A 21,176-nucleotide genomic window follows, 5' to 3' on the forward strand; every position below is an offset into this window, starting at 1 on the left:
GCAGCAGTGGAACCCGACCTGCTGGTTCAGACCAGAGGTGCCACTCCATCAGCACACTGCATGCTGCTGAGATCAGTGGTGACTCTTTGTCCTCTGCTTGTGCAAAGTCGCTGTCCCCAGAGACATTTAGGCACAGGACCAGAGTATCAAGGTACCTTCTCAAGGGTTACCATATCTTTACAGGGAAGGAGGAAAAAAAAATAAACAAAAAATAAAAAACAGTAAAATCTGTAAGGTAAAATAAAACCTGTTCTAGAGAGTGCGGCGTTCAGATCTTCTCCAGGGAGCCAGAGTAATAGAAATGCAACAGGAAAACCGCTTCCATCCCCAGCATTAATGAGTAATGAACGGAGGAAACACAAGGAGCCCACAGGGATATGCTGCCTTAGCCCTGTCAGTCACGGAGGGTGACAGCTGAGACCTTTAAAAGCTGTCACAGGAAATCGAGGCCCTCCAAACGCCAAGCCTGTCAGCAGCATAATTAACATGTCATGTGTGATCTGTTTGCAAGTGCAGCACTTACTGCAGCTCCAGCTCCAGGCTGTGGAAAACTCTGCTCGCCTGGCACTTCCTGCCCCGTGGAATTATGCCAAAGTCACTGCACAGTCAAGAAAAGGCAAACCATAGTGTTTGGGAAGACAGGAATCAGTTTGCATCCCATACAGGAAAGCAAACCAACACACCAAAGGTACTGCTGTTCCTGCAGCTCCAGAGGAGCATCTCTCGAAACAGAACCCAGTGACATGCTCAGAAAAGTGCTGAGTAAGCTGTAAGTGCCAGAGCAGCAAGACAGACCTCACAGTTTCCCAGCAGCGTTATAAACATTTTAGTTATTTTGTTGTTATCCCTGGCAAAAATTCTGGAGTAAGCCCACTGAATTTTAAGAGCAAGAGGAAGAAGGCTGTAGCCTGATGGCCCTCTTCTTTATCACACCCTTCCCCACAGCACAACCCTCTGTCAGCTTGGCAAGGCACAGCCTAACCTCAAGCCTAGATGGTTTGCATCTAAAACTGCTCCAAGAAGTCTTGGAGTAAGGGCTTCTAGAAAGTTCTTTGACACAGTTCTGGCATCCCAGCTTGGCCACTTTTGACAGCCAATTTTACAACAGCAGTAGATCTCATACGGCAGAAGAACCTGCACAGCTTCAAATGCTGCTGAGCTGGAGTGGGCGACCAGGATCGGAGCACAACAACCTGATTCCACACAGAAGAACAGCCCTGAGATCCCACTTACGTTATATTTTCCTGAGGTAAATCTACTCCCAAATTTGAAATAACACCTTAACTCTTTGCTTTGCCAGAATAAAACCTGACTTTCTTCTGAGCCTTCCTCAGGTCTCGCACAGACCAGAAGAAATCTGACAGGTGCCCCAAGCACATTCATCTCACAAGGACAAAGTGCCTGAAAGGGAAAGGATGGAGGCAATGCCTGTGGAGAACTCATAAACCAAGTAGGATCCTCTCTACTAACCTGTAGGTAGCAAGTGAGAGGTTAAAAGGAAACATCCCTCCATTTCTGGCAGCATACCTCAGGCAAACTTCAGATGATAGATTCAGATATTAATGTAAGGAATGACAAAGATGGAGTAGGACAAGCTGGAATAAGAGAAAAAGCAAGCGTGCAAAAAAGGAAAAAAAAGAGCTTGACTAGTGGTAAGTCTGGCAAAAGAGCAGATTTATACTGAATGTAACAATTAGCAATGAAGATGCATACAGAAATTTAATCTGTAGACTGCCTTTGTCTTCCTCTGACCATTGTACATGCCACAGTTCAATCAGCTCTACAAGGAGGAAACAGATGTTTCTCCCTGCTAGTCTGTAAACCAACAAAGCCCAGCAAGTGCCCATGGTAACCGTATGCAAAAATCTACGGAATAGTAAAAAGCAAACATTCTATTAAAAGGCAGAAAATGTTAAATCACAATCATCTATAAAAATAATGTATTTCTACACAGTAAATATACCATTTCTCTCTTCTTTCAGGTTGACTTAAAATCACGCAAGTTAAGAATATCTTATAAACAGCAACAAGGAACCTTAATTTATATTTTATGGGAAAGCTTTCCTTGCAAACTCCTATTATTGAAGTGATTTGAAAAGAAAAAGGTCTTTTGAGATACCAGGTTAGTCAAAATCCAGGGACCTTTAGTCCAATTACTGTCTTAAATGGTTTTTTTTTTTCCTCAGTAAACAGAAATGACAGCAGCCCTGTGGTCAGCCCTTAGGTTCCTGTAAGGAAAGACAGCTTTATCAGCAGTTCATGCATCAGAACAAAGGGAGAAAAATGAAACAGCAAAGAAGTGAGATGGATACTTGGTATTCCAGACTGTTGAAAGGGGTTTTCTGAGCCACACAATGAGCTCTCGCTGCCTGAAGTCAGCAGAGATAGGAAATAACAGTATCTGAACATACGCTCAAAATGTTTTGAAGAAATAAAGTTATACCCAGGCTGCTGCTGTAGACAGGAGGGTCTCACTGAGATTACCATCAGCTATGTGAATGAGCACAGGGTATACACATTTGGATAGATCACTTTTTGTTAAGATCTGCCAAGGAAAGGCATAACGTTTCCCTTATAATGAGAATGGTCTAATTTGCAGTTCTGCAATAAGAATTATTTATCATGAATCTTTGATTCCTTTCACTCAGGCTGCTACAGCAGCTCCTCCAGGATGGCACAAACGCACCATTTCTCCATGGCTCCTCTTTATCTCAAGCAGGTTCTGCTACAGGGGTGGTTTTCACTCCTGGCCTGTGAAATTTCTTGAATTGTCTGATAGTGGAGAAGTGGAGACTTTCCCCCATAAACACAGCAAGTCCAGGATTCTGTCCAAAAGTTATTAAGAAATACACAGCATAGCGTGAAGTATAGCAAGGGTTATACTGAAACTTCTTTACAGAGGCTTATAGAGGTTGAGAACAGTCTCATTCAGAAGTACAATTCATCTCATGCAATCAAAATCATCAAAACTGACTTCAAAGAAAAGAGTATTTATTTTTATAAAGTTGTATTTTAACTATGGTCTAACCTCAGGCAAAAATCACAAATATTTAAGAAAGTCAAGACAGGAGCACATTTTTAATAACAACAATAGTAATTAGAACACACTACCTTAAGTTTTCAAAGAATTTTACAAAAACCTTGATTAATCAATCCTCACAACACCTTGTGAGATAGGTAAGTACTATTAGTCTCATTTTAGAGACAGGGAAACAGGCATGGAGAGTACGATCTGATCATCACCACAAATCAAATCCAAGAAGAAAACACTTGATTTTCTAGTTTCCTGCCACACATAATCTGACTTCTTAAAAAACAAAGAAAGCTGGTCTTTAAATAAAGTTTATTTCTTATTCCTTTTAAGACACCTGGTTGAGTTTCACTCTAATGTGAAACGGTACCTGCCAAGAGCTACTCACAGTAAGCAAGTGGAATTGGGGAAAAAACACTTTTTACAGACTCCGTGCTGCTGGAAGCTGTTTTTTTTTTTAAAAAAAAAAAAAAGACTCAACATAGATGCTTCCACGCTGCCAGAATCAAACAGTATCACTTCTCCTCAGGCAACAGGAAACTCACTGAGGCCTATTGCAGTGCTGCAAAAACTTTGCAGAATCTGAAACAAACAAAGCAAAACAAAACAGTAAGGTTTCTTCACTACTTCCAAACAAGGAATCTCTCTCTAGTGGGGCATCTTCTCCAGGAAGAACTCATTTGAGTACAACTACACTGAAAGCAAAGAAAGATTTATTATCAGGAGATGCTGGTGGTGCAGCCAAGGTGCACATCTATCTCTCGAAAACCTGGAAATGTTCACATATTGTGCTCTATGTTAAAAGAGAGGGTCTGGAGGCACCAGACATCCCAGGGATAGAAAATAACTCCCAATAATCAATTAGAGCAGAAAAATTCCCTTAGCATATAATTCCTGCACTGAACTATCCAGTGACAGTCTAGGATTAAAAATTCCAAACCACCTGATAAAATTCAAGTCAGCAGCTTAACTCTTTGTAAAATGTCAACTCACTGCTGCCTGTTCACAAAGCCAGGCTCTGATGTTAGTGGAGAAACAGAAATGAAAATAGTCTTTCCACTTTCAGTTACATACGTCCATTAGACACTATTATAAGTCCAGGAAATTAGTTTCATGACAGCTCGACCTGAAGATCCTCCCCATACTTTCGGATCAGCTTTGTGTGGTTGTGGTCCACTGACCACTGCTCTGGGAGATGTTTGGGCTGCATGCTGTCCAAGAAATGCTGCCGCCAGCGTCTCTCCAACTGCATAAGGGAGCGCAGGCCTCCTTTAGCACAACACTGTACCACCTTCAGTCCATGTGGCATGTAGCTCTCATTGCAGATCCTGCCAGGACAAAAGCAGAGTTTATTTTCACACAAGTCCTCTGTCAGACTCCATCTGACTCATCTAAAAGGAACAGCAAGATGCTTAAGATGCCTTCGGCTGCCTGGTTTAATTACAGCCACATGGTAAGTTAACCAGGAGGGGACCCAGGAGGGAGAATTAAACTTTGCTTCAGTGCCAGACTGCTTTCTGGAACACAGCTACAGTGGGAAGCCAGGTTCTTTGAAATGAGAAAGTGTTATTCTTTTATAGCAATACTAAATAAAGCTCTCAAGGCCCATTATATGCTCCCCAGGAGACAGACTGCAAATTTCCAAGGCAAGAACAATATGCTGCTCCAGAGCCTCGATCCTGCCCGTTGGACTCCCTGCCTGGATATGTACTGAGATGTAACACTGGCACATTACAAACAACAGTGAGCTTAACAAGGAGAAAATATCTTCATGCAGTGAGAGACCAGATACTAGTTAAAAGATATTTGGGGAGGCTGAGAGAAAGAAGAGTAGAGGAGGCAAAGACAAATCATACCAGCAGTCTCCCACTTTGACATGTCCTTTAAAAGGAGCAGAAAATAGTAGAAGGGATGAGGGGTGAGTAAGAATAGATGGAGATTTCTGGAAAAAAAATGGAAAGAGGGGGAAAAAAATAAAATACACAAGGTCTACAGTCCACATACCACCAGGGTGCGGGCAAAGGCAGTAAAATAAAAACAGAGGAAGAAATCCAGGGTTTATCTGTCTGCTTAGAGACTCATGATACAGCACAGACCGTTATCTTCTCTCTCTCCTTGATTTCCAGTTAAGTTTATCAGAGTACTATAAATCCAGACTCTGCAGGTTTACACAAGCGATAAAGTTGTGTTTTCAGAGGCTTATTTTTCCTGTGCAGAATTCCTAGTCTCAAATTCAGAACTTCCTTAACTTGACATTATTTTATGAAAGATACTTCATATGCCAAGGAGACCAGCAATGGGTCTCATCTTTTCTTCGTTTAAAGGCGTAGCAGGAAAACATCAGCATGTACGAACCTCAGCTCTGCAAATGCTGCTGGATTTTGATTTGTTTTGTTTCATTCATATTTACCCAAGGCTCCTTGTGTAGACTTTCTTTCCCTGAATTCACACGCTAACATAAATGACTAAAATGTTATATCTACAGTTGGATTCATCATACCTGGTTTCTAGACCAGCTGCTTCCTGGAGCATCTCTGGGGTCACAGCTTCTACGTTAAAGAAGTCCTTGATGCCTTGCAGGAGTTCTGCCTTTCGAGGGTCTGGCAGGCTGTCTGCATTCAGCAGAGCTCGGGCCCCGGAGCGCACCTGCCTGCGCAGAGGGTCCTCCAGCAGACGTACTCCTTCCTCAGAGCCAATAGGAGCACCAAACTCCTCAGCCAGCTGCTGCTTGAGATGGTTGTCGTAGTAATTGGAGATGGCATGGCAGGAGGTGCAGAGTAGGAGCACGTCATGGGAGTTATGGTCCTTCATCTGAATGGGGAAGTGCCTTCGATACTCATGAGGAACAATGTTCTTTCTGGAGAAGAAACAGAGGGTTCACTAAATTTGCCTGGAACTGCTACTCCCCAGTTCCTTCTCTGGCCCACAAAGCACAACTAACAATACTGTGGTTGTACTAAAGTACAACTAATACTCTAGGTCCAGGAAAACAAAGAACACAAGGGTCAAGACTCACAAAGCACTAAGAGGATCTGCAACTCCTTACTTGTATTTCTCTCCACAAGCTTTCTGTATATCTCCATTTTAACTTGTTGTGACCCCACAGACTTCAGGTCACATAAGCCTTTCAAAAATTTAAGGACCAAGTACTAGAAGAAATAGTATATTTATTTTGTTCCCACACCATGGGAACAGCATGTGTTTGCATACTGCTGCTCCCTGTAATTAGAATAGTAAGACATACATGTTCTCTCCATGAGCCAGCTCCTTCCTCAGTAAGAAGGGTGAAGACTGGCCTGTTCAGCACCAAACTTACCCAGATGTAATTGAGGTGGAGCATCTGAACAGCAGTGGACCATCCAAGATGTGAACAAGCACAGTGTTTCAGGCAACTACTTCTGGATGCCAAACTAAATGCAGACTTCACTCCTGTTTTATGTGTTTTTCTCTTATCCCACTAAACAACTCACCGAATATAGGACTCCCGTTTGCCACATACAACACACAGGTTTTCTTTAACCATCAGATAATAATCAACTTCAGACTCGGGACGTCCTGAAGGCTCAAACCGCAGCTTCACAACAAATGGGTCTGTGCTAACTAGGTCTGAAAGAGTAAAGGCAAAGAGAATATTCAAGACAAATTTGTATTTAAATCTATGATAACGATGCTAGAACAAAAGAGACATTCAGAACAGCATTTTCAATAAAAAGGTACGAAAAATTCTGTGAATGAAATACAGTACAAAAGTGCAGTATTTCAAACACCAGCTGGAAAAATGGTACTCTCACCTCCAATCCCCTTGTCCAGATACCACTGAGCTTTCTTGCGATCACAGGTGCACAAGGGCTGTCCATCTGGCGCATGGAGGAAGCAGTTGTCATACAGTGGAGATTTTCTGTAAACAAGGACAGCATTGCAGAAACTATGATAGCATAACAGATTTACCTATAGTGATGTGCTCCATACTGCAGCCACCTGCAAATCAAGCACCAGCTACCCAAGACCATACTTTTAAGTTTCAATAAGATAATTTGTTTAAAACTTAGTGTGAAGAGTAATTACTTCATTCTTCCAAGAGCAATGTTTAAAAAAAAAAAAAAAAAAAAAAAAAAAAAAAAAAAAACCCACTCTTGGAGCACAGGGAATTCACACAGTATTTGTTCAGTCCACTGTATATTCACTAAGTGGAGATCAACTTAAAAAAAAAAAAAAAAGAAAGAAAGAAAAAGAAAAAGCAGCAATAATGATACAGGAGGAATCTTTCCACCACACAGCAACACTTCAGCTCTAATAACATCATAAGTGAGAGTATATTCAAACTAAACATGCTTACAGAAGGGAAGAGAAGAAAATGACTTTTGAAATCACATCCAATCTTACTACAGAACAACAGAACAGTGTGCTGAAGATAATATAAAAACAATGAGTCTACAGATATCTCATGAAATCAATCATGATTAAAAACAAATAAATAAACAAGCAAACACAGTGAGCTCTCATTCTAGCTTGGAATGCAACTTTGTTTAAATTTTAATCTTCCCATGAGGTGCAATCTCTGTGCTTTCTATGACACAGGTTCCAAGTTAAAAAAAAAAATCTGAAGGGACTTACTGTGTACAACACAATATTGTTAATGACTGATAATGAAATCAGTATTATACATTACATTACAATGTCTCCGTTGCCAATCCAGTAAACTTGAAAAGGAGAAAACAAATACTGAAACGAATGTTTTTTCTTCCTAAATACAGGTAGTCACAGAAAATTTCACAGAAAATCACATCCACGTGATTCATTTTATTAGAGTGCATCTTAACAAAACCAAACATGCTGGTTCTCCATGTTTCCTACTGCACTAAGAGACCTCAAAGAGACCTCTCCTACTTGTTTTATTTAAAAGAACTGAACTTGCAATAGCAAAAGACCATAGGAATTTAGGATTTGCCCTACAAAACAGCCTGCTGGTTGGGGATCCTAAATACAGCAACAGCTACCTCTGCAAGGACATCCTCTCTCCATGGCCCACACAGAAATGCAACACTGTCACTGTTACAGATGGTTCTTCCCGTACTGCCTGGCACCTCACATCATCTTTCAGGTCTGCTCAGTCTCTTGACACCTCTGAACTGGAGCAGTTCATGAGGCAGACCCTGTTCACAAGATCTGCTCTACCCAGTTTTACACCTTTTCCCTGGAGGAGACAGGGCACAGTTGTTGGGCAGGAAACGTCACCTGAGCAGCCAACTCCCTCCTTCTGAGACTTTGTTCCTGAGCTAATGTCTCAATATTATAAGGAAAGGTAAAAACCAAAGATATCCTCTGGATCTTTTCAAGACCTAATGCAGATCTGAGTGCTCCTGCCAACTTTCAATAGAGAAAAGTTGGGAAAACAGAAATAGGAACTGGTTCTCATGACTGCTGAGACTTGTGTTTCCCTCCCTTGCTTGGATTATCCACTTTATTTAACAATAGAGCAGGAAGTATCAATCAGTTTTCAGCTGTGGTTCAAGGAGTAAAATTTACTTAGATACTTACCTTGCAGAATATCCCACACCCAGAGGCTTTCGCTTCTGCCTCCGAGGATCTCTCACTTGCTGACTGCCAGAGGAATGGACATTCACCAAAGATTTCCGATTCTTTCCCTTCTGAGGAGAACGTGCCTCTCCACTCTTGTCCTCTCCTGTGCTGCCACTTTTTCTTCCTTTAAATGGGATATCCACCAAGCCTTGGCATTTACTCAATACTTTTTCCCAAACAGAAACAAAGTTTTCACCTTTAGATGTAGCAGGGAGACAGGCAAATCCCAACAAATGGAGGAACAGAGCCACTGAGACCTGGGCATCTCTAGCAGCATAGAGAACCTGCAGAAAAGCATAGACATTGACATTCTGGCAAATGGCAAACACTTCCAAGTACCATGAGTCTTTAACACTAGATCCAGCAAAGCTGGATTTATTTCCCTCAGAACTCACACAAAACTCTGGCAGTTAAGTGACACTTTCATACCAGCGCATATGCCACATTTTAGGGTCAGTCAGACCTGAAATGCTCACAGGTGCCCCTACACGCTACTTACTAACATTCAGCGTGATTATTTGTCCTGTCACTCCCTCTACTGGTCACTGATATTGTAGACATCCGCAGCATGACTGAAGAATGTGAGCAATTAGGGAAACCGCAATAGCATAAAGTTGGTGAACACAGCTTTGGTTTTCAGCATTTCTCTGATATTGCACTGACTGCTATGTATGGGAGGGGGAAAAAAGTGAAGATTTGGGTGCACAAATACTTCCAGCGATCTTGCCTTAAAAATCTTCAAGAATTAAAAGAAAGCAAGAGTCGAAAATCCACTGAGAATTACAGAAAATCACCTTCACAGAAAAGGAGGGAAACTCAGGCACAGAGTCCGTAACTGACTTCACATCACAGATACGCAGAAGCGACTGAGGCAGAACTCAAAGAAGGCACAGATCTCCACATTATAATGCCTCTCCTCTCATAAAAAGGTTCCTTTTTCTCCCAAAACACTAAGTTAAAGTGGAAGACACACCTGATCTTGTGTCAGTTCTTCTGCCTCCCAGTTGCTGCAACGCATATGAGGAGACTTGTCAAGCGGGCAGTTCAGGACTTTTTCAGCTAAAGACTTAAGGCTAAGGCAGTTGTGAAGTAGATCCTTCCTTTAGTTTTAACAAAGAAAGTGAAACAAACATATTAAAAACAAAACTAAACACTCATGCAAATTCGGATGGCCTCATGCAGCCTGATTCTGCCAGAACCGAGTACACTTGATGCATGACTCCCACTCAAGCAGTATATAGCTAGCTGCCTGTCAGCTTTACAAGCCCTCCCCCTCCACTAAAATGTCCACCTTAGACTTGGCAATTATCTACTGTCTGCAAAACAGACAAGGCTGGGAGCTGATAACATTTAAGGCTTAAGTATCCTGCTCTGAACTACCTGCTTACCAAATAGAGAGATCTGGTATTGAGTGATGGACTGTCTGCCCCAGGGATTCATAGGCTGGTAGCCCAACAGCCGGGCCTGGAGACATTTTTTGAGGAGTACAAGAGCCAGGAATGGCTCGAGAGGAGTCCTGGCCTCTAGGGACAAGAAGTCCATCCTCCACAATACAAAGGCACCACCAGGTGAGCAAGAGCGTGCCCCATACCACTAATATCACACATATACCAAACATTCAAAGAACATTCAAAGTAAAACATTTTATTTTAGGAGCGATGAGGAATGACATCACAACTGTAACCTATAAATGGAAGTAGTGTCATTATAAAAGAATATTAAAACTAGTTTTAGTCACTTTTCAAGAAATCCTGTCATTCAGCAATTCCACTTATGTGCAACTAGCATATTTACCCCATACCGGTAGGCTGCGTACTCAGCATCTGCATACACAGTGATCACTCTGCCTGCATTATATCATGGTACTTGGCCTTTATACAGGCTGAAGCATGATACTCAGAAAAGCCTTTATGGGTATTACAGGAGAAGACTGACATGATTAACATTCATGAAGGTTTCCTTTTCTTTCAGACCACAGAATACAGGCATGACATGTTCTTGGGATGCTGCTGTCAATGCTTATGCTCTCCAAGAGAGTGCACCACCTCGAGAACTCCAGACCTACCTGCCTGGTATCATCCAGCACATAGAAACTATCTTTTAAATATTTAAACAATACAAACGATGCCCTCAAAACATCTGCCTTTGTCTTCAGACACTCACCGCTGCCTCATGGCTAAATACCGGAGGTCCACACTCCCTTTGACTGGAAGACTATAATCCTGAAGTAACTTGCAAGCATCTTCCCAGCATCCTACTCCTACTTTCAACACAGCATCATCTGCCATGATGTCCAGGAGGGTCTTTGGGACAGGCTGTCCGCTGGCAACAAGCCTGGGCAACCGAACAAGAATGCAAAGGCCACTGGAAGAAGCCATCTGTAGGAGGGATACGGGATTTGCTTTTCCCTCTACGGATACCTGAAAGAAAGACAAAAATCACAGGCTGAGTTTCAGCATTACTGGCAATACTGCAGCTGGAACAAATTACAGAAGAGGCCACCAAAGACGGGAAATACTTGTCAGAATACACAGTCAAGAGTTGTTACATGTGTCTAATCTTTTTTTCCCCTGAACATTAAGTGATCTGTCCCAGAGCTTATTATTACTGTTCCGCAGCAGCTACTTCTTGCCACACTCCTACAAGAGAAATTTCCCTCCTCTAACCCTTACCCCCCATAGGGGGGGAGCTGGCAGACACATTCCTTAATCCTCGTCAGCACAGAGCCACCCACCACGTAAGTGCTTATGGCAAACACATTGTTTAACTGCGGTTATACTAAGGAATGTGGTGTGAATAAATTTCCAGCCAGAAACAATGGCAAAGTCGAGCTTCATAAATGACTCCAAATCTGCGTTGAGAGTTGACATAAGCAAAAGCGCAGGCGGAATCAGAGCCCTGCTCCCTGGGACAGCCAGTGAGCTCTAGCTACTATCAGTAGATAAGAACATCTCCAATTCTGGTTTATTATCTTTGAGAAATACTTTCCCCAGTACGTAGCTGGACTTAAGATAGAGTAAATCCAAACCACTTTTACAAAATCACGTTTTGTAAATATCATGTAAAAACATGATACAAAACACAAATCGCTTTTGAGCCATTCAACGATCACCACACGTTTAGAACCAGATTTATCACAACAACCCAGCAAACAAATACAACTAGCGAATTAACTCCCACCATCGGCGGACTTAAACGTGAGAACAATCACCGTTAGCGGGTACTTCGCTGGTGCCGCCAGGGATAAGTTTCAACGGTTGGCCAAGTTGTATCCATTCGGGCACGGACTCACCTCTCCCCAGAGGACTTCCTACGGCAATTCGCAACTGAAAGGAGAGGCGCTCCGATCACTCACCCACTCGCAGTCCATTCCAAGCACCGGCCACTTCTCCAGCTCCTTCTTCAGCAAAGGCTCCACCCGGTCCCACTCCTGCCGCTCCGACACGATCACTATATCTGCGCCGAGGCTCCTCTCCACACAGGAAAAGGTGGGGGACGCGAAGAGCGGCAGCGCTTCCCTACCCCCCGCTTCGCTCTCTTTCCCCTCCGGCCGCTCCCCCGCCGCCTCCTCCCGCAGGCTCCCGCAGCGCGCTCTGCTCCTCCGGCGCTGGGCGGCCTTCCACAGAACCAGCCCCCCCGCGGCGATACCCAGCAAGGCCGCCAGAGCCACGGGCACGGCCGCCTGCCTGGGCATTTTGTAACCCTGCGCTTCACCCTCTCGGAGCGGTGCGGTCGGGTTTTATCATGGCCTGCAAAGAGAAGGGAGAGGCGGGCGTTAGAGACGACGTAGCGACACGCATTCCGAGCTCCGAGACACCCACGTCCGTAGCTGGACGAAGCGAGCTCCGGGCACGGGAAGCATCCCGCCGGCGGCGAAGCCCTGCGGCCGCCGCTCAGCTCAGCGCCCCCGCGGGTGCCGCCGCAGAGCCCCGATGCACTACGTTCGGTCGCTCGGGGCTCCTCCCGGGACGCGTACCGCTACCCCTCGCTCCCAGCTGGGCCCCGCCGGCCCGCCAGCCACCTGCGTTTCCGCGGAACCGGCTGCAGGAACCCCTCGCGGGGCGGCCGCGGCGCGCACCGGGACGCTTAGAGAGGCGGACGCTTCCTCTTCCCCGCGGCTGCGGGCGGTCTGTGGGCGCCGCCATGTTGTACGGCAGCCGGCCTCGGGGGTGCCGCCGCCGCTCCGGTCCTGCGGGCGCGGCCATGGGGGTGGCGGCCCGCGGCGGGCGGGAGGACTGCGGGAGAAGCGGCGGGTTGCGCCGCGGGGGAGCGGAGCGATAACGAGGAACAGGAAGCGGTGGGGAGAAGAGAGTAACAAAGGCGGGATGGGAAATGGAAACGGGAGCGTCGCCTGCTTAGCAGGGAGTGTGTGAGACAGGTTTAGGGAAACAAAGGGGAAAATCGCGTGTAGAGGGATAAGGGTTTAAGAGAGGGATCTTTTCTGTCAAAGCTCGGGAGAACCACTTGTGGGGAACCGCGGAGACGTGACACCGTGCCCGGCACGCCGAGAGCGGCTGCAGCAGCTCGGGATTGTCACCATTGGGCCTCGGTGACAGCAAACGAGTTCCCAGCCCCGATCTCATGGGAGCTCACAGACGCCAGAGCGCCTCATTCCTTCACATTTCTTCACAGTTCCCCTTATTACCAAATGTTGTGCTGACAGACCCCAGCTATTTGCATCTGCACAAAGGAGACCCCAAAGCCACAGGAATTACTGCTTCCGATGGCTCTGACTCCGTCGCAAACTCCATTCTGTTTTACTCTTTGCCTGCTGCAGAACTCCCTAGCAGCTGGCGTTTAGCAGAATGCTGCGGCATGGGGGCTGTCCCCAGGGGAAGCGCAGATGGAGCAGTGCTCAGTTTGGGGGAGATCAGTCACGGCCTGAGCTGCTGCTTGCTCTGGGAAGCAGGCCCAAGCCCAAGCACAGTGAGGTGGTATCAGAGCTCACAGCTGATGGGATCACCTCAGGAAGTTTGTTTTCTGTCAAGTTGCCTGGTTTGTGCACACAAATCTTTTTAACTGAAAGTAACAGCTCCTGCATGCTATCTTTCTGCAAAGCCCCACAGTCTTGCTCTACAGGGGAAAAAAATTGTCTTCATTTTTATATTTATTCACCAGGGCCTAGAGAACAGTGCAATCTGCCAGGCTGCAGTGACTCTCACCTGGTTCACTCACCCCCACAAGAAACAGGGGCTTCTCTCTCACGGCCATACAAGAGCTGTGGCTTCTCCACCCACCCCTTGCCAATCAGTGTAGCAGACACAGCTGGGAGCTGAAATGCGGGTCACAGGGCAGGATGCTGCTACTCAGAAGCTCATCACATGATTCAGTGTACAGACAGGAGGACACACTGGAGTAGCCTGCCTGTCACAGAGAGTTCCTACAGTTAGATGGGGACTGCCTGTAACAGAGAGTTCCCACAGATGGAGACGTTCTTTTGCCTTTTCTTCTCTCCCACCCCCCACTCTTCATTCTCCTGCCTTCTCCAGAGCATGTACTGCTTTGTTTTACAGGGTCATCATCACCTAGCAGAGACCTGGAGCACCACTAGGATATTAGCACAATTCCTGTTAAGCCTGACTGACCACTTCCTGCTCCTTTGCTGCAGCACCAGCATTCCTTAATGACAGGAGCACAGGGAACTGAGCTGGGGCTGAAAAAAGCTGACATCTGGAGACACTACACATGTACTTCAGAGACCATGTTATCAAGAGCAAGGGACAGGAAGACGACCCAGAACCCCTCTGTGAAGACCGCAGAACCCAATTGCCCTGTCAGGGGGTGAAGGGTATCTGTAAAAAGTCTGTCAGAGACTCAAGAACTTACAAAATCTGAACAAATCTGCAAAGTTTATTAGAAGTGTGCTGTTACAAATAAACTGACATCCACCTAGAAATCTGAAATAGACCAGTCTTTCCTTTTACAAAGTGTTTGTTTTAGTTTCTAAGGTGATAGGAATTTTGTGTAAAATCATAAAGGAGGGGGATATAAAATGCCCTAGCATTTATCATACAATGAAAGTCTTGCAGAGAAGATACGATGTAATACCCAAGCTTAGCTTTTGAACAATAATGGAATTATATCCTTGGCTGCATCTAAAACCTTTGTTCTCTATGGTATCACTGACATCAACAGAGTCCTGTAAACCACAAGTCTCTTTAACAGCTTATCTTACTACCTACATACTTGATAAATTCAAGTGTGAATGTTAAAGTAAAAATAAATGAAAGTAACAGATGCATGAGTGTGCTCTGGCAGGGGAAAAAAAATAAAATAAAATCCCAAAGCCTGATGGGGACACTGCAGAAGAAAAGAACCAAGTGAGTAAAAAGTAACCAAGTGGAAAAGTAACCAAGTGAGTAGACACCAACTACTGGCATAACCTTACTTATGGGAAATCTGTTGCAGCTGGTAACTGAGGCTATTACATGCTAAACAGCTAAACTTACCTTTTCTTCTCTCTCTGGTACCTGATCTGAGATTTTTTTAAAGAGCCCGCAGACAGAAGATTCATTTTTAGCCTGATTTTCTAAGGAAGTCTGTTGGTGCTTCTGCCTGTGGATCCCCTTTCTTTCTCCCTTTCCTTGCCATAAAAGCATGTCTAAGCCATTGCCCAATTCCATCTAAATTTGTACAGAGAGATAGAGCTTTCAAAGGTGACTGCTGTGAAATGCAAAGCCGAGTCAATGAGATAGACCGTAATAAAATTGCCACTGATAAAATGGCGAGCATGTGCAGACACTGCTTAATATACATCAGAGAATCCACACAGCAGTGCCACATCAGGACAAGTCCATAGGAAAGCAGACTTCGCTTGTTCTGCTGATCACAGAAAATATATATATATATATTATTATTTTTATAATCCCATTAGCTCATCCTTTAACAGAGGGAAGAGTACAGTAAATGACTCAGTGTTCAAAGGAAAATCAATGATCGTGGAATATCAAAGGAAAGAGGCTCCAGTCAAGACTTAAATTGCTGTAAGCAGACAATGAGCAGAGAGCTGCATGTAGTCCCCACTAGCTCATTAATAACACTCCTTCTGGGGCCCCATCTCAAGCTACACAAGAAAGCCAAACTCACATTTCAACTGCTAATGTCATTTATCTTCCTCCTGTGGATGCTAGTAACCCCATGACTATATATTCAAATAAGTAATTCTGAGCAGGATTTGTTTTAATAAGGCTGATATCAGGGAAGTAGTAGGACCATTTCTTTTGTCAAAAGTCAGAATGACATCAGTTTAAAATCAACTGTCAAGCCACATCCTAAAGGCTCAGTTTCACAATGCAACAAGGTGAATTAAAGGCTTAGCCCCTGGTGGAAAAAACAGTTCTGCTTCCCTCTTCTGCCTGTAGCCTTCCTTCTGCTGCCTCACTTCTACAAACATGGGTGCCAGTTTGATTCAAGGAATTTAGTGAACAGAAAGCTAGTAGCAAAAAATAGAGTTTTCTTGTGGTTTAACTCCTTGGACTGCTCACCATAGAGCCAGATCTCAGTGAAACTATATCCTAAGCCAAAGAATGAATCAGCTGCAACTCAGTCAGTGCAGGAATCTGCCAGAGTTTGCATGTTTTGCAAAGAATCTGATCAGCTCTCAGAGGTGTGAGCTGCCAGATTGATCCCATGAGGATGAGTTGTATTAACATGAATCATCATCAACATATTTCTTCATTAATTGCCTACTCTTTCACTGTAGGAATGGAGAGGAATTTCACAATTCCATTTCTTGAAGAGCTGATCCTTACCTCAATGGCTTAGTTCCAGAAGATAAAGTAAGTTGGCCTCAGCTCATGGTTGCTGAGAAAGTGACATTCACTATACATCCCAGAACCCTGCTCCCAGCTACACACTCCTGACTGGCCTGTGCTGATTTTGGCACTCATCGGGACACTTCTGTGAGCCAAATGAACTCTGCAAAGTGGTAGACAAACAGGTCCAACGAGTAGCAGCACCAGTACAAAGAAAGTGACAGAACACAAAGCCAAGAAAAGTAAATCCTCCTTACAGAATCTACATGTCATTAAATAGACTCGGCTGCATGTTAAAGCTACATCTTAAGCTGAACAGCCCCAAGGGATGATTGGGAAAATGGCTTGTTCTTCCCACCTTTCAGCTCTGTGAAATGAATGAATAAGCAAACGACAAAAAACCCAGAAGCTATCTAGTTTCTGTTAGAGGGAATAAACTCAATAATCTTTTTTTTTTTTTTTTTTTTTTTTAATGTTATGGCTAAAATATAACATCATCTTCTTGCTCACTCTCCTTTTCCTTCTATCTCCCCATACTTCCCACCATCCAAAAATAAATAAATAAATAAATAAAAATTTAAAAAAACAAGCCTGTTTTGAATAAATAAAAGCCTTTACCTCCCCCCATCTCCCTATCTATCTGTCTCTCTGGCACATTTGTAGACTGACTCCACAGACATCAAACTACCAGAAACTTCTCCATTTCCACTGTGGATTAACCAAAGCCATTCAGAGGCTCAGCAGAGCTCAGAAAAAAATGTACTTGAGCCTCACTGTCTTTGACCTGACATAATTAAACATGCTTCACTTTAAATCTCATTTTACCTATTTAGCCTTCCTTCCAAGTGTTCTTAGACAGATTCTCCTCATGCTGCGTCACAGAGCTGTATACTTGGTCTTCTGCTTTTATCCTCCCACGTTTTTTTTTCCCAGAGTTATCACATCTGAAATACAACTACCATCTCTGTGCAGATGATTTACAGATCTTCTCCTTTCCCCAGAGCAATCTATACAAACTCAAATCATAACCATTTTCTCTCTCTGTGGATGACTAGCAGAACATAATAGCTCAGCAAAGCTAGAACCTGGTTCTTTCTCTTCCCTGGATGTCCTCTTCTTTGTACTCTTTCTTTGTGTTACCAGCGGATAACACCACCAGCCTACCATCCATTTCAAGCTTCTATGTCAACTTTTAGCTCTGGCTGAGACCTGTGTAAATCCTAGCATCCAGGCTATGCCTAAATTTAGACTTGTGCTACAAGGCACCTGTAAGACAAAGTCCTTTGATCCATCCACACAACTAAGACTTTTGTTTAGGTCTTTTTCTTCCATAACTGAATTGCTCCAAACACCTTTCCCTCCAGCATTAACCAGCACAGCTCATAACACAACAGCCTTTAACAGCTGTAAATGCCATGATTTGACAATACAGTAAAGCTGACTATAGTCTTCCCATTAACGATCAAATACACCACAGCCATCAAATGGAAACCACTAATTCAATTTTAACTCATTCTGCCAATTTAAATTTCATCAGTAGAAATGTTGATGGGATAATTTTGTACCAGCAGACATTCAAACAACATCAGGTATTGTCAGTCCCTGCAGAGGCAGAGGAAAAACTCTGTAGAATGGGCACAAACTGATGTGAGAACAACATGACAGCATGGCCATACCTGGTCTAGACTATTTTAGCTGTGCTAGGAGATCTGGGTGTACACAGGCCTAGAATTAGCAACTTTGAAACCACAGCCTAAGATTATTTATGTAGATAATTACTCTGACCACATCTCTTCTCTGCTGGAAACATTCTGATAGTTCCTTGTTCTGTATTGCATCAAACATTGTTTACTCATCTACATTTCCAAGAGCCTCCACAGAAAGTCACTCCCTGTTCATTATCTCCCATTTCCTTTTCAGTTGGCTCCTCCTTTGTACTGTCCACTTGTTAAAGTTACAATCAAAACATTTTTATGCTTTATTTCATGCTGCTTTTGAGGCATGGAGGAGACTACAAACATCCTACAAAATTCAGCTGCTTAAGCAGTCAGTATACAAACAGACCCTGAACTATCCTTCCAAACTGCAGCCTGGCCTAACCTAGGCCAGTTTGGACCATAGTATTCAGACAGCTCCCTACATGAAAATATGTCCCACAAAATAGGAATTTGTGGAAGCTGAGTTGGTTTTAAAAAGTACTGTCCATACCTCTGTTCCATTCCAAGCTGCAGAAGTTTCTCACTGAGCTAGAAAAAGGCACTTCATTGATGCCACTCCAGCATGATTCAGACCCATTGTGCAAACATTCTGATGAGATTACAGCATTCAGGCACTAACACAGCAACATGTTATTTTCAGAGAAAAATACTACCACATACAGGTCACAATGATTTTAAGTGTTCAGTATTTTCAAAATTAATTTAAACAAGGGAATCAGAATGCAATGCAAAAGAAATACCAACACAGTTTTAATCTATATGGTCTTGAAACAATATTGCAGTTAGCAAGAGAGGCAGGCAGTCTGCTATTGGTTTTCTTTCAAATTCTGATAACATCATGATTTCTTTCTGAATCCTTAAAAATGTGACTAAAAAGCCTCAGTGAAATCTTTCTTGAAAATCCTGGCAATGGAGTTTTAGGAAGTAATTTAATTTATTTACATCTGACCATGCAAGTACACAGCCTTCCTAGATACTAGATTCAGTACATGAAGGAAAACCTATAGAGATTTTATTATGCCATATCACAAATGAAAGGTTCTTACATCCATTTGTTTCAGTTTAGAAACAAAAAAAAAATCTGACCTACCCAATAATTCAGAAAAAGAGAGAAAATGAACCACATGTGACAGAAGTGACAGCCGCATTACGTAATGTATTTCTGGAAGGCTCTCGGATCATACAGTGATGCAAGCTGCATTGGAAGTACAGAGGAGAGAATGGAATACAAACTGCTGGAGTCAGTTCAGAGTCCACAGGTAGAAAAACATAATATCACTAAATTGGGAATTTAGAAATAAGCAACAGTTTCAGATGTAATTGTAATGCTGTTGAATTTCATAGCATGCAAGCAAAAGAGCAACAAAGTAGAATTTATACCAGTACAATTCACCTGTGCCTGCAGCTAGGGTAATAAACACAAATCATGACAGACAGGGCCCTTGCCTCCCTACACACCTACCCTGCAATAGCTGGCTCTCCACAGCTGGAACCGAGCAGCTCAGTTACAGGAAAGATTAAGTATTCTCGGTTTCCATTTCCATATTAACATTTCTAACCATCATCCCAACAGAAAACATTTAACAGACTGTGTCTAGATATTCCCTTTATATGGTTATTGTGTCTTTAATTAACCATTAACCTTTAAGTTCTGATCTTTACACCTATTGATATCACATATGGAAAAGTTGAAATATAAGAGGTGTTCAGTGATTTTTTAAATTCCATTAGAAGCCAAAAGTTTGTTACTTTGTTAAAAGCAAGATGATAGTGATGCCAACTAAACAGCATGGCTTACCGGTGTATTTTTTTTTTTTTTTTTTTCAGTAGTCCTAGCAAAGGAAAATCCCAAGCACTCAACTTTCTCTAGTGAAATTGCTTAAGCTCCTGCTGAGAAACTGCCCTGAACACGGCAGCATCCCAGCAGCACCAGGTGTTGCTGCCACAGCACAGTTTGTGTCAGGAAGGGGTTTGGTTTGTTTTTTTTTTAAAGTCTGGGGACTCCCAGTTCTCAGTGGGCACAGTGCTGCGCAGGGCAGGTCATGGCTGTCAGGCCAATTCCTCACCTTCCCAAACCACAGCTTCCCTCGGTGCTGCTTCTCAGGCACCTATGAGAAAATCCAGACCTGACAGTTTCATGCTGCAGCTGTGGGACTACATACCTTACATGTGTGGGAGAGCAACCACTTGCCAGATGATGCTTCTGTTGCCCCCACACAGTATCAGGAGTTAAACATGGAAGACACACTCCTGTGAAGGAGGAGAAAGAACATGGTTTTTCCTCACGAATCCATTAAGTACAACACAGTTCAGTTCCACCTGTTTAACTGTCCGTCTTTTAGTGTTCTTCTGTTGCTAAGTAGAACGAGATTCACCCTTGCTTCCCCTGTAGCAGAGTCTTGAGAGCACAAGGGGCATCCTCCTCTCAGCACCCCGCTCTCAAGTGGGGGGAGGGCGGAGAGGGCAAGCAGCCACACCTCACATTGCCCCACAGAAACTTAAAATCAACAAGTTCCTGCAGACATACTGCTGGAAATCTCACAGAAGCTGTTCAAGGTTAGGGGAGGATAAAGTTCCAGGAGCACACACGTGGGCATCTTACCCTCACACCCTTCCAGCTCCTACTCGGCCGTGCCTCAGTTTCCTCCTCGGGCCGGCAGCTCGGAGCGGGTGTGGGGGGAATGGACAGCTCATCGCCGCCTCCGGCCGGTCCGCTTCCAGAAGCGACGTGGTGGGGAGTGGGACTTGAAACGAGGAGAGGGGAGCGCCGCGGTGAGCCACTCGGAGCCGCGCCCGCCCGCGGTGGCACCTGCCCGCTGGCAGCGGGGAGCCTCGCACGGAGAGCGGCCGCGGATCCCGAGAGCTGCGAGTTTCTCGGCGCCCCCCCGCGCCGCTACGGAGTTAAAAACGGCGGCGCGACGTTAGAGCCGGGCCGGCGGCGGGGAGGCGCGGGCTGCAGCTGAGGATCAGCTGCTGAGGGGAGCGGGGAGGAGCCAGCGGGATCAGGAAGCGGCGGAGTGTCTAACACCTCTCTGCCATGGCTGGCTAAAGAAAAATCATCATAACCATAACAAGGGGGGAAGCGGGGGAGGG

The 21,176-nt window shown here is 44.2% G+C and overlaps 1 protein-coding gene and 1 long non-coding RNA gene across 3 annotated transcripts; one reads left to right on the forward strand and one right to left on the reverse strand.

The window, feature by feature from the left end:
* Positions 1 to 1,659: 1,659 nt before the first annotated feature.
* EXD2 (exonuclease 3'-5' domain containing 2) lies at positions 1,660 to 21,060 on the reverse strand. Of its 2 annotated transcripts, XM_085224961.1 has the most exons (10): positions 20,686 to 21,060; positions 20,246 to 20,333; positions 11,967 to 12,360; positions 10,775 to 11,031; positions 9,585 to 9,711; positions 8,570 to 8,895; positions 6,823 to 6,929; positions 6,502 to 6,637; positions 5,532 to 5,888; positions 1,660 to 4,359 (listed from the first exon to the last, which is right to left on the reverse strand). In XM_085224961.1, the coding sequence occupies exons 3-10, from the start codon at positions 12,303 to 12,305 to the stop codon at positions 4,143 to 4,145; spliced, it is 1,866 nt and encodes a 621-aa protein (XP_085081087.1). In that variant the 5' UTR covers positions 12,306 to 12,360; positions 20,246 to 20,333; positions 20,686 to 21,060; the 3' UTR covers positions 1,660 to 4,142. The 2 variants fall into 2 exon arrangements, with proteins under 2 accessions (XP_085081087.1, XP_085081088.1); XM_085224962.1 differs by having other exon boundaries at positions 20,246 to 21,060.
* Positions 12,769 to 14,514, forward strand: LOC104911138 (uncharacterized). The gene is made up of 2 exons (XR_014883550.1): positions 12,769 to 12,908; positions 14,125 to 14,514. It is a non-coding gene; the product is annotated as an uncharacterized LOC104911138 (long non-coding RNA).
* Positions 21,061 to 21,176: the final 116 nt, after the last annotated feature.

This window comes from Meleagris gallopavo, chromosome 5, assembly GCF_905368555.1.
Source record: "Meleagris gallopavo chromosome 5, MGAL_WU_HG_1.1, whole genome shotgun sequence".
Taxonomy (NCBI): domain Eukaryota; kingdom Metazoa; phylum Chordata; class Aves; order Galliformes; family Phasianidae; genus Meleagris; species Meleagris gallopavo.